We start from the raw sequence: 22,533 nt of genomic DNA, 5'->3' as shown, positions 1-22,533 counted from the left end.
TTTACCATTACTTTCACTCTCTTCCCTCTACCGAGGGATTCTTTACCTGTACAAGAACATCCCTTCAAATACATTAGCAAGTATCAAAGCCCCTCCCGTGATACACTGACCTCTACCACAATGAATGTGACTGCCATTATAACACATCTATTTTCTGCTTTCCTCTGCTGTTGTGAAATACCACATAGAATTATTTGGCTGTGAAATCATTTTCCATGAAAGCAGACGCACGTCTACTGTTCTGAAGCCTCATTGTACTTGAAGCAGCAATGTTGAGTGCCAGACGCCAAGATTAACTCTCAGAGTGTTCTTCTCAAAATAAGCTGCTTATAGGACTAATGTAGAGGAAACATGAGATGGTGGGGGTCCTTGCTGAAAACAAAGTCGTTACTCGTTCAGTACTCCTCGAGTGGAATGCCTATTGCCTACTTGTGTAAATAGTTTACTTGTGTTCTGTCCACGTATCATCTGTTTTTAACCACTTGCTCATTAAGTCACTTCGTTTTTATGTCAGCTCCAGTATGATCCTTGCAGAGCTCTTTGATTTATCTTGATTTTTGTTTGAGTAGTCGAAACTTGAAATCGCTAGTTTGATCACGTTCTAATCCAGTTTTAACCCTTTTTAACATAATTTATTCAATTGTTACAGCGACTGGCAAGTGTCATGATGGTAAACCTCGGCTTCTTCCTTTGCTGTCCCAGAAAGCGCCGTAGAAGTGGCGGCTCCAACTGCTCCGGAGAAGATCAGTTTGATGAGAACGGAGCGATAGTCGATGATCAGGCAGGATACGGAGCCACTGAACCCCAGCCGGTTGAATTGTACGCGGTGGATGAGATCGATGGGATCTCTCTCTCCTCGGATCCCAGTCTAAGAAAGGTTTACATAGCAATAGATAGCTCAGTACGTTACAGCCAACACGGCTTGCCTAAAATACCTTTGTTTTTGTCACCTGTTCCATTGGATCGGATGTCCGTCAATAGTTTGGCTAGTCACGAAGGATTCTATGAAAACGCTTATAGCACTCTTCCTCAGGAAGACATCACTGAGAACACTGGTGATGACAAGACTGAACAGTCTATAGTCCCTGATCCAGATGGTTCAGACCCAAACATTACTGCCGAGGTTTCAGATCTTGATAATATTTTAGAAACAGAGCAACCTGCAATTACTATAACTGAAGTGTCACCACAGACACGGCAATCTGTTCGATCAAAGAAATCGGACGACAGTGGAGTAGCAAGTCTAGAAGGCACGGGCACTTTACTCAAGAAAAAGAAGAAAAAGAAGCAAAAAATACTCAAGACTTTTCACATGAGCTTTAGGAAGAAGAAGAAAGATAAATCAAGCCCCGCTCCCGGCAAGTTGGAACCAAAGCGAAGATACAGCCTTTTCGCTATGTCGACTCACTCCTTAGCTCGAAGTCGATCTAACTCCATAGCTACTAGCTTGTCTTCAAACTCCCAGCGTAAATACAGTTCCGCTCTGATGCTCGCTTCTTTGGACGATCTTAGTGACGACAATATATGTAAGGACTGAGTTCTTCATAGGATATAATGTAGTGACAATGCGGTATTTTAGCCGATACATAAGCCAAAAGAAGGTTTCACACATGCTGGCGAGACAAACGGATATTATTGCATATCCTAAGGACTGATCCAATGATCTAGGAGAACATCATGCACATCTTCCTGTTCTAACTTTACAGTTGAAAAGTCATAATAATTTGGCTACTCGAGAAGAAGTGCCATCGAATTTTGCTTTTCTCAGATCTAACCGTGATAAAGTGCCCAAGACTAATGTGCATATGATAAAGATGATATGTAATTAGATACAATCAATCTCCTATCTCCATTTACGCGCCATTTAAAATGGTTTAAGTACAATTGCTTTAATGGAGACGACAGAAACTGTGACCCATACTGCACTTTGAACCTTTTCGTATGACATTCAGTGAACACAATTATTGTAGTGAACACAACTGCTGTGGACACCTCTGAACACCCGGCATTAAGGAAAAGCTATGAAGAAATCTGATGTTTCAGAAAGATTTATTCCCAAGAATGATGAATTTATGTATCGCTGCGTGTAGATATTTTCTTAACTTTGCATGATAATATGTACATTATATTGTCTTTTACTTTTCTTAAGCTGCACATAATATACATTACATTATATTTCATAATCGTGTTTTTTCATTTCATTATAAATCTTTTCCGATGTCCTTGGCCTTAATTTAAATCCTTTAAGAATTATAGAAATGAATGACCCACACAACTCTCAACACTGATTACGCAACGTAGGGAGTGCCTACATTTGTGCAGATTTCGTAACCATGGTAACATGAGGGTGTTGCACTGGTGTCGTAATAGGAGGCGGTTCCTACATTTTTGGGGTAGGCTGTACTGATGACTTAATCTGACGTCATCTGAGTTTCAGCAACTTGAGAACTTTCACAAGATTCTATGAGGAGTAACTGACGCATGTTCTTGGCTTGGCGAACACTGTAACATTGAAAAGTGTAGCAAATAGCAATCTCTACTCATTTGTGCTTCTAGTTCTCAAACTAGATGCAACTGGCACAAATCCACTTAAATTATAATTCTGGTCTTGTACTTGGAAGTGCGACCGACACAACGCTAAATTTTATTAAGCAAAATATAGAGATAATCGTGCCTAAAAGATAACAGACTTCGATTTCTCATAAATAACTACATAATTGATCATAGATTTATATTCAATGCACTTATGTGATTATCAATTGATTAATTACTTCTGGGTGTTTATTTTATTGTTATTTAACCTCTTCTTTAGATTAAACCCTGTGATTGCCGATTGTGTTATTTGAATTCGTAGAAAATGACAAACTGAGTAGTGAGTATTATTGTCTAAAAAAATGAGACACTTTTTTTTCCACGAATAACGTTTTTAATCCTTGCAAAATCATCACAATAAAAAATAAACGCTATCAAAATAAATTACAACTGGAGTTTAAAGGCGATGCCTCTCTTCAAGTGTATATTCTGAATGAACCATGCTCGAACTGCAGTTATCATTATAGATTTGAGGTTGTCCACAATCTGCTGTACATTCTAATGGGTCACATTCATTATTGCACCATAATAAACAGTCGAGTCCATGGGGGGTTGTGGGGGCATTGTATGGGGTCTAATTCGTGAATGTCAATTTCAGCAGTTTTTTGAGGTTATGAAAACTAGCTGTTATCCGTTATGGATTTGAGGTTATGAAAACTAGCTGTTATCCGTTATAGATTTGAGGTTGTTCACAATCTGATATGCATCATAAGAGGTCACATTCTGATTCATTATGATAAACAGTCAAGTTGATGAGTTGGGCGTGGGGGCAATGCATTGGCGTGGGGCATTGCATGGGATAACTTCGGTGAATGTCAATTTCGGCTGATCTCTTGGGACCTGATGAAGACTAGCTGTTGAAGATAACAACAGTAGCTCACACTGCTTCATTATATAACGAAGCTAAAACGTCCTTGTATTTCTGACTTATGTTATGCCTCCTTTTCTTGAAAGTGGGAGTAAGCATATCATTATCCACTGAGAAGGCTTGTGTTTCTGGACATAGCTTTATCTTTTTAACCTGTGAAAATGAAAATTAAGAAGCTGAAATCTAAAACTGCAAAGAATCTTATTTCATATTATCAAGTTAATTAAATTAAGTGCTACTCTTCATTACAATTGACAATCTTCTAGATTTGTAGATATGATGGGGATGTATCACGTTGAACAATCCCAACTCACCTGCTCAAATCCGACGAGGTCTTCCTTGCCTAAAGTTCGCAGTGAGTCTAAGAGAAACTTCTCAAATTCCTGTGACCGGTGAAGGTCAGCCACTTCAATGTGATTAAACTTTTCAGGACATTCCGTCTTCAGTGATATTTCATCTAGTATAACAATACCGATTAGATGAGATTTCAAGCTTTCCCCGTACACATAAACCTGAAACATTTAATTTGTTACTTTCTAGTTTGAATGATACCAAGACTATTTCCTTAGTGTCAACTTGGTTAGGTGCCAACTTGGCTAATGGTTAGGTGCCAAAAATTAATTTATAGGAGTTAACCTGGGAAACATACGGACATCTCTCATATATCATTTCTATTTTCTCTGGAGCAACGTATTCCCCTTGTGATAGTTTAAATATGTTCTTCTTTCTGAAAAAATCCCCGAATGAATACTCATTAATATTGAAGGAGCTTCGATATTATTGAAGGAGCTTTCAAGACTTAAAAACTTCAAAAACGTTCAAATTATACCGATCTATAAGTTGAAGCCTGCCTTCTGGAGTCCAAGTTCCAATGTCTCCGCTATGCAGCCAACCATCGATCAAAACCTGCTTTGTCTTGGCTTCTTGTTTAAAATAACCCTGTATACAAATTTCTGTTCTCAAAGATGCACAAATATAATTGCATGAATTCATAAAAGTTGATTTTTAATGGTAAAGACCGAACATTTGCTACTTTAAGCATGTTTGTCCATTTAAGTTTGTATTGTCAAAAAACGTTATTTTATTCTCCATAGATCACCTTAAAAACGCCATCTTAGGACGCGAGGAGAGTTACGACTCCTCGGACTCACCTTGAAAACGCCAGGGCCTCTAACGCACACCTCGCCCCTGTTGTCCCGCACAAAGTAGCCCATGTCAGGGACATCTACTAGCTTTATCTCCCAGTCAGGAAGTGGAACACCAACATGTCCTGGGAGATGGGAATATGTGAGTATGTGAATATGCGAATATATGAATATGCGAATATGTGAATATGTGAATATGTTCGTGACTCTTGACACTTCAGACGCATCCCCAGTCACAAATGGTCGAACCTGGTACAGTATCTCCGAACAAGTACATGGAAGTAGCAGCCGTAGACTCAGTTTGTCCGTAGCCCTCAATGATGTTAGCTCCCACAACTGCTCTGAACCACTGTATCACGTGGGGCTGGATTGAGGCTGATCCGCTCATTATTACCTGTAGAGGTGAAGAGGTCAGTTAGTGGCAGTGTCATGCACTGATATAGCTGCTCTTTTTATCACAATTCTATAAAGTTCACAGAAGAAAAACTTTGGATCTTATAAAATTTAAAAATCAGATTACCTTCTGATTATTGGATCTTATCATAAAAGCTAATACTAGATCGTCAAAGAGATGGCATTTAAACCATTCAACTCACCTTGACTCTACCACCTAGCTTGTCTTGAATCTTCCCAAAGAACAGTTTGTCCCAGATAGTGTCTTTTCCTACTATTCCCTTCTCCACTTCAGCTATTTTACTGCTCACAGCGTAGTTGAATATTCTCTGTAATGTTTGTCAGTTAATTGTATGACTTCTGAACCACCATAAATGCAGAAACGTTTGCTCCAGAATAATTTACAAGACTTACAAATATATACTAGTTCTACTGAAGTAAAAAGTAAAATTGAAATTGAATTTATGACTGTTTTATTGAATCTACCTTAAGAAGAGCAGGTTTAGATTCCAACTGACTGTTCACCCTGTCGTACACTTTGTTTAGCACTCTTGGAACCGCAGGAAATATCGTAGGTTTCAGTTCCATGATATCGTTAAGTAGTTGCGTAACATCACCTAGAAGCAGAGTATAGCTCAGTAAGTCAATCAGTATGACTGTTGTATTTTTAAGCTGCAGATAATATTTTGTACTGTTTAGCTCTATAGTCTATCGCTGCCTTCTCAAAACTCACATTCAGTATCATTTTTATTACGAGCTACTCCTTGCGCACAATCTACCATTATAATATTATGTACTATTATGACCATCAAAAATTATTACATAGTTGGTTTCTACAAGTCTGAAATCTAGATTACATTTTTGAAACTTTCCTTACTATACAGATATATTAAAATACTGACCTCGAAAATAGCCGATACTCCCTCCAACGTATAATACTATACACTCTGATATAAACCCGTACACATGTGCTAGTGGTAGGTAGGACACTATTATCTGTAAAGGTTACTTTCAGTATTTCTGTAACGGATGAGAATGCAATTTACAAGGAATTGATAATAATTATACTAAATTATCATCTTCGCCATGGTAAGCCTTTACAGTGATGTTTTGAAGGAATGACGCAATCAAAAACGCATCGTATAAAAGGGGTATGTGTTGTACTTATGTATAGGCGTGTTATATTCATTGTCTATAGCATAGACTATTTTATTTATATTTATTACAATATTTCTTGAATGTTCTCTTAACTCATGGAGGTAGTCGAATCTCTGTGTTTAAGTTTTATGCTTACAAGTGGCATTACCCTATTGACTTTCGCCAAAATGGATCTTACAATTCAATGTATCTCAAAGCTTTAGCATTGAAAGCAATGAGAATATTTCAAGAACTCACATCGTCTTTAGTAAGGATATGTTGATAATTCCACAACCCTCTCCAGCCCGCCTTGAAGGCTGCTAAAACGTTCCTATGTGTGATCATAGCCCCCTTCGGTTCACCAGTTGTACCTAGTGGATAATAGGATCTAGTGGATAATAAGATCTATAGTGAATTATAAGATAAGCTGATTACAAGTTCACCCTCGTCCTACACTAGCAATTGTTTTGACTGATTTCTTGTGCTGTAGAATGTTCAGCACCATAGCAAAAGCAATGATGCGTGAGCATTCCTGCTATCTGTACACTTTCCTGAATTTAAAGCGATCTTTAATAGTAAACTCACCGCTAGTGTAGCAGATGACTGCTACATCCTCCTCAGTAGGCGAAGATAGTTGTAGGGGAGGAACACCTAGCTCACAGACCTCCTCCCACAGGTAGCACTGTAACAATTAGATGGCTCACAAAGGTACAGATATAGGGTTTATCAAGTTTATGAGATTATATACAGCAATTGATTATCAAATCGTCATCCGAATTGGTGGCACTGAATGCAATGTGAGGACCATTTTACCGTATCATATCCACAATTATTAAATTTCTGATTGTCTTTATCTCCACTAAATTCAAAAAATGTGTACCTGAATACCTAGCTGTTTAAGTTTGTGGTGAATGTCGGAAGAGACTGCACCAATCGAAATTATTGTTTCCAGTTGACTTCGTTCCTTGTTTACAAATGTCAACAATCTTTCAATACTGCCTGAAAAAACACCTTCATCAAATTCATTGACACAAAAGTTTATTAATAATTGAATTTAGTGTTTACTCCGAACAATACATTATAATACAAATCCATACATACGATTTAATAAATTAGATCCCGATATCCCATTGTTTTCCAGACTTACAATTTTCGCTTATCACAGTTTTTACTTGCGTTTCTGATAGAATATACCTCATGGCTTTTGTACCTGAAAAAAGAACTTGATAAGTAAAAATTGAAGATGGTCGGTACAAGTAAGACATTCAGCTTGATATTTTGAAAAATAAACTGAAATCAAGAGGAGAAAAAAATAAACAGATACTGGTTCTATATTGTCATGTTTAGCACTCCTAGAAACCTATGTGGCATTGAATTGAATGACGAAACAAAAAGTTCAAGTCTCGTTCAATTGCAAAATGAATGAACAATAAAAATAATAATAAGATATTATAAATACCTAAGGTCTGATACAGTGGAACGGCGATACTTCTGTTACCAACAATGCCCTGCATGGACATATGCCACTCGGGGGAGTTCTTAGCAAAGATGCCAATAAGTTCCTCCTGTCCACCTGCAAAGTTAAATAGTTTATCTGGTTAATTCATGGTAATAAAATCACTATTTGAAATAGTTTAACTTACAAAAAGTAGCTTTGTTACGTTATTTAATTATTTATTTACGTTATCTAATTGGAATGTACGTGGTTAATATTTTATCTAAAATTCTTCTTGACAGAAAAGCTGTGTCCTGACTCACCAGTTAAACCAATCCGCATGAGGCCCTTCCTAAAGTTGTGTATTAATGTGTCTGCTGCACGGTAGTTTATCCATTGATAGGGACCGTTACCTACTCTGTACCCAAACACTTGACCACTGAAATATTAACATCTTCCATTATAACATGTATATAACATGTATAACATGTATAAACTGCATGGACGGTTATCAGATTAAATCTGACGGGCATATTTATCTCAACGACTATCATTTCCAAGAATCACCTATAGTCTCCTGTTTCGAGATCGAATGGCCGATGCTTGACTTACTTAGGATTAACCTTGAGTCCCCTCTCAAAGAGATGTCCAATAGTATTTATATCCTTATCCCACTCAACCACAGGGTGTCCTTTACCAAATATGCTGCACCTGTGCGTCTCCTCTTTTAACACCTGGAGATATGATTATATTTATGTTATAAAGCTTCAATACTTTAACTTAAAGTATCGCATTTTAAAGTTTAAGATAAAGAAATACTGAGTACCGCTGTTTAGGGGATTAAATTTACTCTGGTTACGACCCATATGCATTACTATCCTTCACCGGCAATAACTGCCGGTGCTGTAGGAACTGCTTTACGACCGGCTAGACACGTGCTTTTCGTGCGTCACAATTTCATTTTGTCCTAACCTTTATCTGTATCAGGCCTTTAATCATAATAATTTGATTAGCCTAACCAAATTACCTCCTCTTGGATTACTACATGTTAATTTAAGGTCACGCACGATGTCTGATAATCACGCGCACTGGCGATACAGAGTCGGATTACTCTGAGTGGCCTCACCGGGGCATTTCACACCATAAGTTCATAATGTTCATACAGGGTGTTTCAAGACACGAGTCTTGAAACACCCTGTATTATGCCCCACGTTTTACAAGCATCGGCTACGAGCCAAACTTTGTTCTAACTTATCAAGCAACCCCTTGTTGACCTCAAAGCAGGGGTGAAATGAGGGGTACAGGAACTAAAGTTTCCTAGATCTGTCAAGACTTTTAGAAAATTATCCTCCTTGAAAGCCTAATTGAGTATTATAACACGATTAAGGGGAGATACACCAAAAACGTTTTTGCTCCGAACATCGATTTTATTTTATATTATGGTTAAATAGACAAAAAGAATAAGATTGCACACCTTCAAAATTTTCTAAAAATATTCCCTCATCGAGAAAAAAATATTTTTCTTTTTCGAAAATTTTTAAAATTAGGAGAAGTTTGTCACTGTAATACCGATAGTTCGACCATTTTAAAAGGTGTTCGGCTGATGTTTTTACTGAACATTACTTACAATCCGTACAAGAAGCCATTGAAAGGATTATATAATTGGACGATAAATGACGAAGTTACAGACCAAACAAGGTCGAAAAAATAAAAATTGAAATTTTTCCCACTTCTAAAGTTGTACATTTTACCAATCACCCGGGTCAGCAGATATCGCTTCAAAAATTCTTGTGAGTGTAGCTGATGATCATATCAAACTTTTTGGAGTAGGATTTCTCTCAGATTTGAGTTTTAAGCTATGCAATATGGCCTCAAACGACTTAGTAAAATTTATCGTAAAAAAGGGCAAAAAAGGCAGATTTAAGGCTTAAAATGCCTATAACTCAAAAAGTATCAGTTTTTTTGAAATAATTTTTACAGGATCGTAATCAGCTTGGTAAGACGAATCTTTTAGTACGACATTTATAATATTTAAAGACACAAAATTTGTAAAAAAATGTGTACAATTTATACAAAATTTATACAAGGGGGGACCCTTGTGTTCGAGCTAGAAAATTATTTAAGACAATTTGTCTTCTAAAAGCACCTATTTGGTACTAAAAGATTCGTCTTACTAAGCTGATTACGATTCTGTAAAAATTATTTCAAAAAAACTGATACTTTTTGAGTTATAGGCATTTTAAGCCTTAAATCTGCCTTTTTTGCCCTTTTTTACGATGAATTTTACTAAGTCGTTTGAGGCCACATTGCATAGCTTAAAAATCAAATCTGAGAGAAATCCTACTCCAAAAAGTTTGATATGATCATCAGCTACACTCACAAGAATTTTTGAAGCGATATCTGCTGACCTGGGTGATTGTTGAAATGTACAACTTTAGAAGTGGGAAAAATTTCAATTTTTATTTTTTCGACCTTGTTTGGTCTGTAACTTCGTCATTTATCGTCCAATTATATAATCCTTTCAATGGCTTCTTGTACGGATTGTAAGTAATGTTCAGTAAAAACATCAGCCAAAAAACTTTTAAAATGGCCGAACTATCGGTATTACAGTGACAGACTTCTCCAAATTTAAAAAATTTTCGAAAAAGAAAAATATATTTTTTCTCGATGAGGGAATATTTTTAGAAAATTTTGAAGGTGTGCAATCTTATTCTTTTTGTCTATTTAACCATAATATAAAATAAAATCGATGTTCGGAGCAAAAACGTTTTTGGTGTATCTCCCCTTAATCAATCCAATCAGGCAGTTGATGGGATTCTGTCCACCAGTTATTATGGATTGTTCTAAGTTTTAGAATATGATATCTGTACTTACTGGTTGTGAAAGGGGAGTTGGTACAATAATCCTAGTTCTCTTATCAGATCTAGATCTCCACCAAAGGAAGAGACCAGTTAAAGCGGCCCCGACCAACAGCGTGTCCAAGTTTCTGTACTGGCTCACCAGATCCTGCACTTCTGGGAACGATCTCATTCTCCTACTGTTCGTTAAAAGTCAGATATTAGGGCAATAGATCGAAGAAAAGTTAACAAGTTTGTTGCCGTACGTGACGGACTCGACAATTCTATTCTTATCTTAAACGATTCATGCCAAGAAACAAAAGAAACTGCCAAGTAACGATCAGCTTTGCAAAGTGAAGCTGTCTGGAAAATTAAGCCAGCTCAGCAAGAAAGATAAACAATATTTCACGCAGCTTCACAGCTTTAAGATAGAGTATGCATGCTACCACAATCCTGCGGAGTTACAGCTTTACAGTTACACTGAGTGCAAAGTGACACTATTCCACATGTTAGCTGTCTGAGCCCTGGTAATATCCAATATGAGCAGTGCTCTATAATACTGAGGTAAAGTGCGGTACTCTATACGGGGGTAGAGTACGGTACTTTATAGTGGGGTAAAGTACGGTACTTTACACTGTGGTAAAGTGCGGTACTTTATAGTGGGGTAAAGTACGGTACTTTATAGTGAGGTAAAGTACGGTACTTTATAGTGGGGTAAAGTACGGTACTTTATATTGGGGTAAGGTACGGTACTTTATACTGGGGTAAAGTACGGTACTTTATACTGGAGTAAAGTACGGTACTTTATAGTGGGGTAAAGTACGGTACTTTATAGTGGGGTAAAGTATAGTACTTTATAGTGGGGTAAAGTACGGTACTTTATAGTGGGGTAAAGTACGGTACTTTATAGTGGGGTAAAGTACAGTACTTCATAGTGGGGTAAAGTACGGTACTTTATACTGGAGTAAAGTACGGTACTTTATAGTGGGGTGAAGTACGGTACTTTATATTGGGGTAAAGTACGGTACTTTATACTGGGGTAAAGTACGGTACTTTATACTGGAGTAAAGTACGGTACTTTATAGTGGGGTAAAGTACGGTACTTTATACTGGAGTAAAGTACGGTACTTTATACTGGGGTAAAGTACGGTACTCTATACGGGGGTAGAGTACGGTACTTTATAGTGGGGTAAAGTACGGTACTTTATACTGGGGTAAAGTACGGTACTTTATAGTGGGGTAAAGTACGGTACTTTATAGTGGGGTAAAGTGCAGTACTTTATACTGGGGTAAAGTACGGTACTCTATACGGGGGTAGAGTACGGTACTTTATAGTGGGGTAAAGTACGGTACTTTATACTGGGGTAAAGTACGGTACTTTATAGTGGGGTAAAGTGCAGTACTTTATACTGGGGTAAAGTACGGTACTTTATACTGGAGTAAAATACGGTACTTTATACTGGAGTAAAGTACGGTACTTTATACTGGGGTAAAGTACGGTACTCTATACGGGGGTAGAGTACGGTACTTTATAGTGGGGTAAAGTACGGTACTTTATAGTGGGGTAAAGTACGGTACTTTATACTGGGGTAAAGTACGGTACTTTATACTGGGGTAAAGTACGGTACTTTATACTGGGGTAAAGTACGGTACTTTATACTGGGGTAAAGTACGGTACTTTATAGTGGGGTAAAGTACGGTACTTTATATTGGGGTAAGGTACGGTACTTTATACTGGGGTAAAGTACGGTACTTTATACTGGAGTAAAGTACGGTACTTTATAGTGGGGTAAAGTACGGTACTTTATACTGGGGTAAAGTATAGTACTTTATAGTGGGGTAAAGTACGGTACTTTATACTGATTACTGTGGTAAAGTACGGTAGTGGAACTTTATATTAGAGTAAAGGACTTAAGGACGGTTCTTTATCGTGGAAAGGGTTGCATGATGAACGACTAACTTATTCTTTACTAATTAAAACCAGTAATCAACATAATGCTACTAGTATTTCGTAGAATTGTATTCAGACTTTTAAGGTCCCAGAATCAACCTCCTTGATTCCTGGAATCAAGCTTGTTGCAGCTGTCACTGCAGTTTTAATCGAACCATATTAGGAGTTAAGACAAGTGTAATGAAATTTAAACAACAGTATCAACTATTACAGCGGTTATTAAATGGCGGGTTCGTTGACAAATACTTTTCAAGATGGCCTTATATTTGGTTATTCTGTCAGAAAATCTGCAACCACGGACTTTCTCGCCCTTTCTGGATCTGCGTTTTTCAAAATACGTTTCTAACAGTATACGAATCCAAAAAGAATATGTACAATACATAAAATAGAAGCAATGATACTGGCACTTGAAAACATTTCCATAGCAGACTCGAGCAAGTTCTGATACAATTGAAAACTAGGATCAGTCATCAACAATAACAATAAGGAAGTCGAATTGTTAAAGTAGTGAAATTTTAAACCAAAAGTAAAAGAGGTTAAACTTAAATAGCAACTCTGAGCTGAAAAGCACATCAAAAATTCTGTTATACTTTTCTAGATCCACGGCTTTTAACCAAGGCAGTTTCAGTAGAACTACAAAATGCTAGTGTGTGGAATTGGGCACACTACTCAGGGTCACATGGGGAGGTAATACACAGCGACACTACACTCTTATTATAGGTACAATTAGTGAATTATAAACTCCCAACCCTCTCTTACACACTTTACACTTTTAAAACACGGATGTACTCTCAAACGAGGCCGTTACATAAAATGAACATTACAGGCCCTCATGTACTGTTCTAAAACCTTAACGTAAAGTAAACCATACTATACGAACAAGTAGCATGTTAGTATACTATTTAAGAGTATGGGAGACAACCTCACAACCAGCCACCAGGTCATCACAAAATGAAACCTTCTACAAGCAAACTACAACCGTTAGTAATGTTTAGTGTTTGACTGATAACTATATAACTGATAACGCCACTGCAGATACTGTAGAGTGTAGGTATTGTAGCTGCTGTAGATCTGCAATGTGAAATGTCGTTAGTTCGTGACTCCCTGGTCTACATCATTATCCTCTTATTGTTTATCACTTTTAGGCTTGTACAAGATAAACTTGTTTTATTGTGCAATGTTTAAGTACGTTACAAAAAGCTATAAGCTGGATCCAAAATTTTCATATTTAAGGTGGGGCTGCTAGTAAAGCTGTACAATCCTCTGAAACGATCACTTCGGGAAAACATAAACGATCTGAGTATATGGATAATTCAAGGTTATAAATTTATAAACATTACAGCTGATATTCACAAACTTTAGCTGTAGTACACAAGCTATAACAGTGAATGAACCAAATCTCATTTACTTATCACACGCATTTGAATATATTATTGAAAACTATGATCTACAAAATGTTATCTTACTTAAATTCGGATGATAACTGCTAGAATTTATGTATCATCTACTAAGCTTAAGAATCGCTCAATTCAATGGATACTTAAACTATGGTTTTGAGAAAAAAACTGACAAGCCTGCATTCAAACCTGGTATAGCTTTTTTTAAAAGTGATACTGTTGTCTTTCAAACTGTCAATTTATTCAATTAGGCATGAAAATAGTCAAGAAATTATGCTCGAAAGAAAAATCAGACACAAAAAATAAATCTGAAAGAATTCGGATAAAACTAATATTAATCCTCACGTTCAGTTACCTTTCTATGCACTGTTTAAGTTTTATACCTTTATAGTCTAGAGGCCGCTATACACCACGTCAATGGCATCGAATTTCATATCCATCTCGATTAGAAAGTTGAAACAAAATGCGGGAAAGGGACGATTGTGGAACTGCCACTACCTGACCACGTCCAACAAAGGAGTTAAGAACTGTATCTCATACAAATAATCAGACTTAGGCTCTTTGCTTTCATGAAAAAGCCGACGAGGAGCAACGGCTCACTTTTGACAGAAACTAAATAATGTCGGAGAATTGTACCTAACGCCTGTCGCCTAACTACTAGTCTAGATCTATGTAATAAGCGCCATGAGTTGGCACCGAATTTTTTGTCTCCGATTTTGATAAATTTGGCACCAAAAGTTGCCTCTAAGTGTGAATAATGCAAATTCACCGTGCAGCACGAAAAGGTCGAGCTGTTTGTGGGCCTCCTGTGCATTGCAAGAGTGTAAAAAGGACGAAAAATGGGTAAATCCTTGCTTAAAATGCCTATAACTCCTAAAATATCGAATATTTTGAAATAATTTTTACAGGATCGTAAAAAGTTCGGTCAGACGCAACTTTTGGTACCAAGAGAATATAATATTTGAAGGACCAAATTTTTCAGGTTTAAAAAAATTTAAAAATAATGTTCCTTTAAATCTTAAGATATTAGTACCAAAAGTTTTGCATCGCTAAGCTGATTACGACTCTATAACAATTATTTCAAAATTACTGAAACTGTGGAAGTTATAGGCCAAAAACTAAAAATTTGCGCGAAAAAAACAAGCACCGTGCAGCATTTTTAGTGAAAATTGCTACACAGTGGAACTATTTTATTCACATTTTTAGACAACTTTTGTTACCAAATCTGTGCCAACTCATGGCGCTTATTACATAGACTAAACAGTACGACGATGAGCAATGGCTTACTTTTGACAAAAAGCAGCACTAAATAATTTAGGAAAACAGTACCTCACGCAACGGCTCACTTTTGACAGAAACTAGCACTAAATGATGTGGTAGGAGTGAGAACTGTGCCTTATCACGCCTATTCACTAACGGTACAGCAGGGTGATAGCCAGGTATGGTGATACCCTGTATCGTAACCTGATCCTGCTTCTCCAGCATCACAATTACAAGTTATGAGGTTACAACTAGAGAGGTTCCCAGACTCTAACTAAATTAGGAGGAATGTCTAATGTATCCGTATTGAAATATTTGTGTGATTAATCGAGAGATATTGTTGTATTTGGGGCTTGAAGTTTATAATAAAGTAATAATTTAATTAATAATTAAACTTAAAACACGAAGAAAATTACTTGTTGGATTAATCCTATCAGTATAAAAACTTTTAAATTATAAACTGATGTTTGTAGATTTTAAAACTATTGATGTTATAGTTGATACCATTTTATTGGCTAGGTGATGCAATAAGATGCGATACGATAAAATTTAAATGCAATAAAATGCGACTTTGACGTGTGTCAGGTGATCCCATTTTCTCGGAAACTGGAAGCTAAAGTTAGAATTCTAAGAATTAAAGTTATACGAATGCACTTTAACTGGTTTAAGGACACGTTCATTGAAGTTTGAGGAAATTGGTAAATTTCTAAAACAGCGTTTTTGACGATAGTGGTTTAATTTTAACAATTATTAATCTAGCGTGTTCATAAGTTCTGAACATTAGCCACGTGACCCATACTCCCATATGCACTGCTCAAAAATAAAATGTATTGCTTTTAGGCACTATTATGTAAAAAATGTCACATTTTTGTGACATTGTTTACCATAGCTGCCCAATTAGCATTTTTTGGTCTAAAATATAGTAGATTAGGTCAATCTAACAATTATGATACAATGTAGGCCTAAAGGGCAGTGATCGAACGGCTTTAAGGCAACATTTCGTAAACTTTGTCACACTCAGAATACGGGACCTCTTTTCTACTGTGAGGTGTCCTCAAAACCCTTTCAACTCATTATTTGATAGTTCTTCTGCCAATCATAGCCCTAAAATATGTTGTTTTGGAAAATTAACAAATACATGCACTTGGCTATTGGGAAATGATGTAAATTCTGTCACATTATATGGAATTTGAAATTCTGGGTGAATTTCCGAAATCATTTATATCTGATTTTGGTTTGGAAGGCGGGAAAACTCTATATGAGGACGATACACGGATACAGTTGATTGAAGTATAGGGCAGTTGATGTAAACATCGTCACAAAATGATACGAAATCGTAAATGGACACGTTCATGTTGAAGTTTAAGGATATTGGTAAACCAAAAAAAATAACGTGTTCAGAAGTTCTGGACATTAGCCACGTGACCCATACTTCCATATACACGGCTCAGAAATAAAATTTATTGTTTTTAGGCACTATAATGTAAAAAATGTCACATTTTTGTGACTGTGTTAACCATAGCTGCCCAATTAGCATTTTTTTGGTTTAAAATATAGTAGATTAGGTCATTCTAACAATTGTGATACAACATTTGGCTAAAGGGCAGGGATCGAACGGTTTTAAGGCAATATTTCGTAAACTTTGTCACACTCAGAATACGATACCTCTTTTCTACTGTGAGGTGTCCTCAAAACCCTTTCAACACATTATTTGATGGTTCTTCTACCAATCATAGCCCTAAAATATGTTGTTTTGAAAAGTTAGCAAATACATGCACTTATTGGGAAATGATGTAAATTCTGTCACATTATATGGAATTTAAAATTTTGGGTAAATTGCCGAAATCATTTATATCTGATTTTGGTTTGGAAGGCGGGAAAACTGTATATAAGGACGATGCACGGATAGAACTGATTCAAGTATAGGGCAGTTGATGTAAAAATTGTCACAATAATAATAAGGGCAGTTGATATGAAAGAAAATCTATCTAACTAATGCAATGGCTGATGTGACGAAATTTACATTTTTTTGAACTTATTTTGAAGAAACATGCCTCGATTAGAATTCAATATTCTTCCAGGAATTATTAGTAGGTTATTATTCAGCAAATCAGAACTCAAGTTTAACAATTCTGAGTTTAATTTTACTAAGTTACTGAAATGTGACGAAATTCACTTTTCCTGCCCCAACAGTATAATTTCAATGTGATGAAAAATGGGCATGGGTTTCTATATTTCCTTATCTCTGAATTAATCATTTCAAACTATAATTAGGACTGTTGATGTGAAAGAAAGTGTATCTAAATTTTACAATGACGTATGTGACGAAATTTACATTTCTTGACCCTATTTTGAAGAACCATACCCCGATTAGAATTCAATATTCTTCCAGGAATTATTGGTAGGTTATTTTTCAGCAAATCAGAACTCAAGTTTAACAATGCTGAGTTTGATATCACTAATTTACCGAAATGTGACGAAATTTACTTTTCCTGCCCCAACAGTATAATTTCCTGTATAAATCCATTCCAACTATAATAAGGGCAGTTGATATGAAAGAAAATCTATCTAACTAATGCAATGGCTGATGTGACGAAATTTACATTTCTTGCCCCTATTTTGAAGTATCATACCTCAATTAGTATATAATGTTACTTTATCACCATCACTATGTCGATAAATTAGTTATTTTGCCAACACGGAGCAAATAAAGTTATTATTTTTTTTTGTGACGAAATTTACAAATTTTTACCCTGTTCAGGTGTTGAAATTTATCCAATGTTAACATATCACATTATCACTGCCATATAATAATTTATATGACCGGCGTATGGTTGAAATATTGTTAATTGACCCATAGTACGTAATATAGGGTGTTTAAGTTGGTATACTAATATTTACTCAATTTCACACATGTTGAGATATCATACAAATTTATGTGACTAAATTTACCTATTTCTGCCTTCTGTATTTGTATTTGCCTATAACAATGAAATATGTGAACAATTCCAAACACATTCAGCTCACAAAATAATGCTAGACTGTTCGGCATTTCTTGTCAGGATGTCATAAACATCCCTCATATAAATTTCTTAAATGTGTGACAGAGTTTACATGGAGCTACCATTTAAGGAAAAAAGTCGCTAAATATGTAGATAATAGTCATATACAGCTATTCTATGAATTGGAAATTCGAAAATTTGGTCAAACACGGCAACAAGGGGTCCATATAAACTCCGTCACGTTTTTATAGTGTGACAAAGTTTACAACTCACTGCCGGCCGCATTTAAGCGATATCTTATCGTCTGATATAGATATCGTTATGCGACAAAGTTTATCTAGAGGATGAAACGATTATCTTAGGGTAAGAGGGTTTATATAGTTTCATAGTGTGACACATTTTACATCATCGTGCCGTTCAGTAGGGTCACTAATATTTACCAATATCCTCAAACTTCAATGAACGTGTCCTTAACAGTTAAAATACCATTACATATAAGATTTGATATTTTTCAAAGCCCTATTGCTGTAATATATATTTTAGTTATGTTGTCGCGACAATAAGGAAGCTGCCTCTTTTGCTGGTTTTAAATTCCGTCATTGAGGAGGTAATTCACATATCTTCATTACACCTGTCAAAACATTTAATGAATAATTCAAGTAAATAATTGTAAAGGAATTAACATTGATTCTTGATTTTAAGTGGTTTCCGGAAGTCTAAAAACAAATTTAAATGAATTTCTACTTATCTAATTATGATACATAATTACGCAACCGGATAGAAAGCAGTATCAGGGTAATCAATACTGATGTTTATAGACGTAATTTCGATTTAACTTTGATATTGATAAACAGCTTCGATCAACTTTGCATTCCGATGATAATTTGTCTGAGAGTGAATGCAAACCATCGTTTATCAATACTCATTCTTACAAATTTTAGTTAAATTCCTTCCATCAATTGCAATTTCAATCGATCTCAATAATTGATAATAGTGTCTGGAATACTTTTATTCATAATTCATATTTGAGTCCACGAAATATCTTTTACTGTACTTTTTAAAGATATGGAGTGAATGATTGCCATTGGCCACGTGTCTCCTATTTTCTTTCTATTTAAATACTGTTTTATTGGTATTCCCTACATATAATTTTATTTCTATTTTTGTTTTTTGAGACATTCCCTCACTAAGAGAATTCTATCAAATAGTGACCAACGCCATCTGATGGTATGATTTTAGAGAAGAGACCACCAGCTCACTCGAACCTGTACTAAAGATTAGCAGCGTAAGATGCACGTGAAAATTGAGCCGCGCAAGCGACCCGAACCTAAAACCTTAAACCAAACCTGCAAAAAAGTTTGACACAGTAAGGATCATTCATCAGCGGGTGCAAACATTTAAATTCCATCCACTCAGGTAACACGACCTTCGGCAAGTTTACAAGTTAATAGAAGGTGTTAAAAGCTTACAATGTCGATCGTTAAATGAGAAAAACTATGAAACGTAGAATAGTTAATACTGTAAACGCTTTGGTATATAAATAAAAATTCGCACGATCGCTTACGGCCGAACACGGTTGGGAACCGTCAGGACCCTGATCATACCCCTCATATCATTACAGAAATACATCACAGTGCTGGTAAGCATGACCGTCAGCCTTTCTGCCCCCTTTGCTCATTGTTCTACTTTTTTTAAATAGACTCATTAGAAGTCGTTTAGCAGATGTATATTTATTTAAAATAAAAATATTATAATTCAATGTTAATGATGACACTATGACAGGGAAAAAAAGCTAAATGAAGATTTTTTACGAAATTCGCAAAAATATGCGCCAGCACTGCATACGAAAATGCGGTTTTTGAAAAAAAACCCTCAAAATCGTCATATTCAGGTGCTTAAAAACCATGGTAATGTTAAGTTAGAGATATGACATTTGTAGTGCTTCTAGACCATATCGACTGCAACTAGACTAAAAAATAGTAGATTTATAGGTGCAGTTCTCAATATGGGTTACTTTTGGGACTTTCGGGCTAGACAATATTTTTCGTCTGTATTGCTTCTATATGTGTGATGTTAGTCGAGGTGATGAAAGGAAATAGTGATAGAAGCATTATGACACCCCAATATTATTAAGAATATCTTAATAATGCTTCATAATTAGCCAAGTAAAGCCTCACCGGACGTTCGAGTGCGCGTGATATTAGACAGGTCAACTGCAGTAGAACGAGCTTCCAACGTATCCTTCAATCCTAGCTACATAACTCAGATCGTGCATAGTTTTATACCGAATATGCTGAATATGCTGAATATGCTAAATATGCTGCATGGCTAAATAGTTTCTATTTATCAGTCTGTAGAGATCGCCACAGGCAATCGTAGCACTATAAATTAATCGCCTCTTATTTATATAAAACTGTAGCAAATCATAATTATTTAATAAATATGAAATAGAACATACCAAAAGGCATAATGACTGACTTAGGGCGGCTTCAACGAACAGAGATAGTTTTTTTCCAAATCTGTCTATCCAGCATGAGTTTGTTAATCTCCTTGCTGTCGTCAAGCCCCGTGTCCTTCCGAAAGATGTCAATATATATGAGGTGTGGTATTACCCTTCGACGATGTCCTTGAAGGGGTTCCCAGAAGAGAAGTTGATGACTCAGAAGTTCTTCATGTCTGGCTAGATGACCTGCCAGTCTCATCCTCCGTTCAGCTATCTTATCAGATGCTCTGGTGAGGTGTCCATATACCTTGGCGTTAGTCTGCCGCTCTTTCCAGTCTATGTTAAGAATAAGTGCCATCCTCAGCATTCTCGTATAACATCCATCAATACATTTTGCGAGGGTCTGGCTGACAGTCCATGTTTCGTTTCAGAGCCATACAGAAGGATGGACTCAACTGTAGCCAGGAACAGTCGTATCTTGAGATCTCTACGGGGGGGGGGGGGGGGGGGGGGGGGGGGGGGGGTGTACAACGGTCATTAATGGCAGTATTTTAAAATTTTGCACATTTATGCCCATTAATGCACATTAATGACCGTTGTATGCCCCCCATCTCTACGCATATCCGACTTCCATACAAGCTTCATCTGGTGACACGCTCCCCATGCCTTAGCTTTCCTCACTTCGAAGTCCTTCTCCGAACTCTTCATTCTACTACCCAAATATACAAAGTCATCGACTTTCTCAATGGTCTTCCGCTCCCAGCAACCAGAGTCGGGTTATCATCATCTCTTATGTTGATTCCCATGCACTTAGTTTTCCCCTCGTTGAGGTGGAGTCCAACTGAGTTGGCGGCCAGTTCCAGACTCCCGAGGAGGCATAATGTTACCGATAATGAAATTGGTCGCTCGCTTTTCCCATTTTCATTCACGGCCTGCAAATTGTAACGCATCGTTGGTGTCGATTACTCAGTACTGCCTCCTATTATATCATCAATTGTGACTTCAAAGATCTTTTCTGACAACTTGAGACTACAGTACTAATAATAGGGGAAGTAATAGGGGAAGTAAGAAATTAATTTTATATACGATTCTGGTTCAAAAATGTCAAAATGGATACTGAGTATTAATTTTGTCAAAATTTTGTCATAATGCCAAAATGTCAAAATGAATTGAGTAAAAGTTTCTAAGTATATTGCAGGCGATATATTTTATCGTCAGGTACCAAATTTATTTGGTAAAATTTCAGTGATAAAATGAAAAGATCATGTTAGATCGTTGGGTCAGTCGATCACCAGATCCATGTAATACTAATACAGTAACACGTGACCAAAACGATAGCACCACATCCATGATGATTTCATACATATACTAAAATAATATCAGTAAGAATGTGTCACGTTTATACTGCTCTGTGAATACTAATCATGAGTAGGGTTCTATTGAAGATACCATGTTGTTATCTTAGAGAGTTAGAAGAGAAAACAGACAGGAATCTTGACCAACATTCCAATGATTGAACAAGGTGGGTCATGCTCGGAGAATCACGTGATAGATGCGAAGTGGCATAAAGCTGGCAAGGACTCAGGAGATTCTTATCTGTTATCAACTGCTCGTGAAAAAATTGTATCTTAAGATAAAAACAATTAGATCTTAAGAAATAATGAAAACATGCGCTTGTGAACACATGTAGCAAAGCAAAAAAGAGCTAATGGTAACGGATACATTTTATTCACAATGCAAGACCTGTAATTTACCTTGTGCCCTACGACAATCTGTGAATGTATAAATATAATGTCAAGTTATAAAACCGATATGGTCAAATTGATCTGCGTTAAAGTGACTATATTGTCGATCTCCAGCAAGCATGAAGACACGTACTCTCCTGCTAGACATCTAACCAGTAAATCGAGGCAAATTTGAGATAAAGGGTTTAGTGGATCTGCATTACTTGTAGTTTACTAGATGACATGATCCACTTATTAGCACAACACAGTTTCAGTGGAAGAAGTGGAAAATAGCTCGTAAAATAATGAAACAATTATTTAATAAAAAAATTATTCATTTTTACGGCAC

General features: G+C 36.4%; 2 protein-coding genes across 2 annotated transcripts; one reads left to right on the top strand and one right to left on the bottom strand.

Moving 5' to 3' along the window:
- Positions 1-580: 580 nt before the first annotated feature.
- LOC134821163 (uncharacterized) lies at positions 581-2,181 on the top strand. The gene is made up of 2 exons (XM_063831835.1): positions 581-877; positions 1,034-2,181. Exons 1-2 carry the CDS (start codon positions 665-667, stop codon positions 1,535-1,537), a joined length of 717 nt encoding a protein of 238 aa, XP_063687905.1. The 5' UTR covers positions 581-664; the 3' UTR covers positions 1,538-2,181.
- Positions 2,182-2,489: 308 nt separating this feature from the next.
- LOC134821162 (long-chain-fatty-acid--CoA ligase 5-like) lies at positions 2,490-10,691 on the bottom strand. The gene is made up of 17 exons (XM_063831834.1): positions 10,445-10,691; positions 8,183-8,304; positions 7,894-8,009; positions 7,595-7,708; positions 7,283-7,345; positions 7,016-7,134; positions 6,721-6,817; positions 6,394-6,506; positions 5,901-5,994; positions 5,485-5,615; positions 5,202-5,327; positions 4,855-4,999; positions 4,612-4,730; positions 4,290-4,399; positions 4,097-4,187; positions 3,775-3,972; positions 2,490-3,613 (listed from the first exon to the last, which is right to left on the bottom strand). Exons 1-17 carry the CDS (start codon positions 10,598-10,600, stop codon positions 3,470-3,472), a joined length of 2,058 nt encoding a protein of 685 aa, XP_063687904.1. The 5' UTR covers positions 10,601-10,691; the 3' UTR covers positions 2,490-3,469.
- Between the last annotated feature and the right edge of the window lie 11,842 nt (positions 10,692-22,533).

The sequence above is a fragment of the Bolinopsis microptera genome, chromosome 9 (genome assembly GCF_026151205.1).
Source record: "Bolinopsis microptera isolate Bmic1 chromosome 9, MBARI_Bmic_1.0, whole genome shotgun sequence".
Lineage (NCBI taxonomy): Eukaryota > Metazoa > Ctenophora > Tentaculata > Lobata > Bolinopsidae > Bolinopsis > Bolinopsis microptera.
This window is presented reverse-complemented; position numbering and strand designations above follow the sequence as displayed.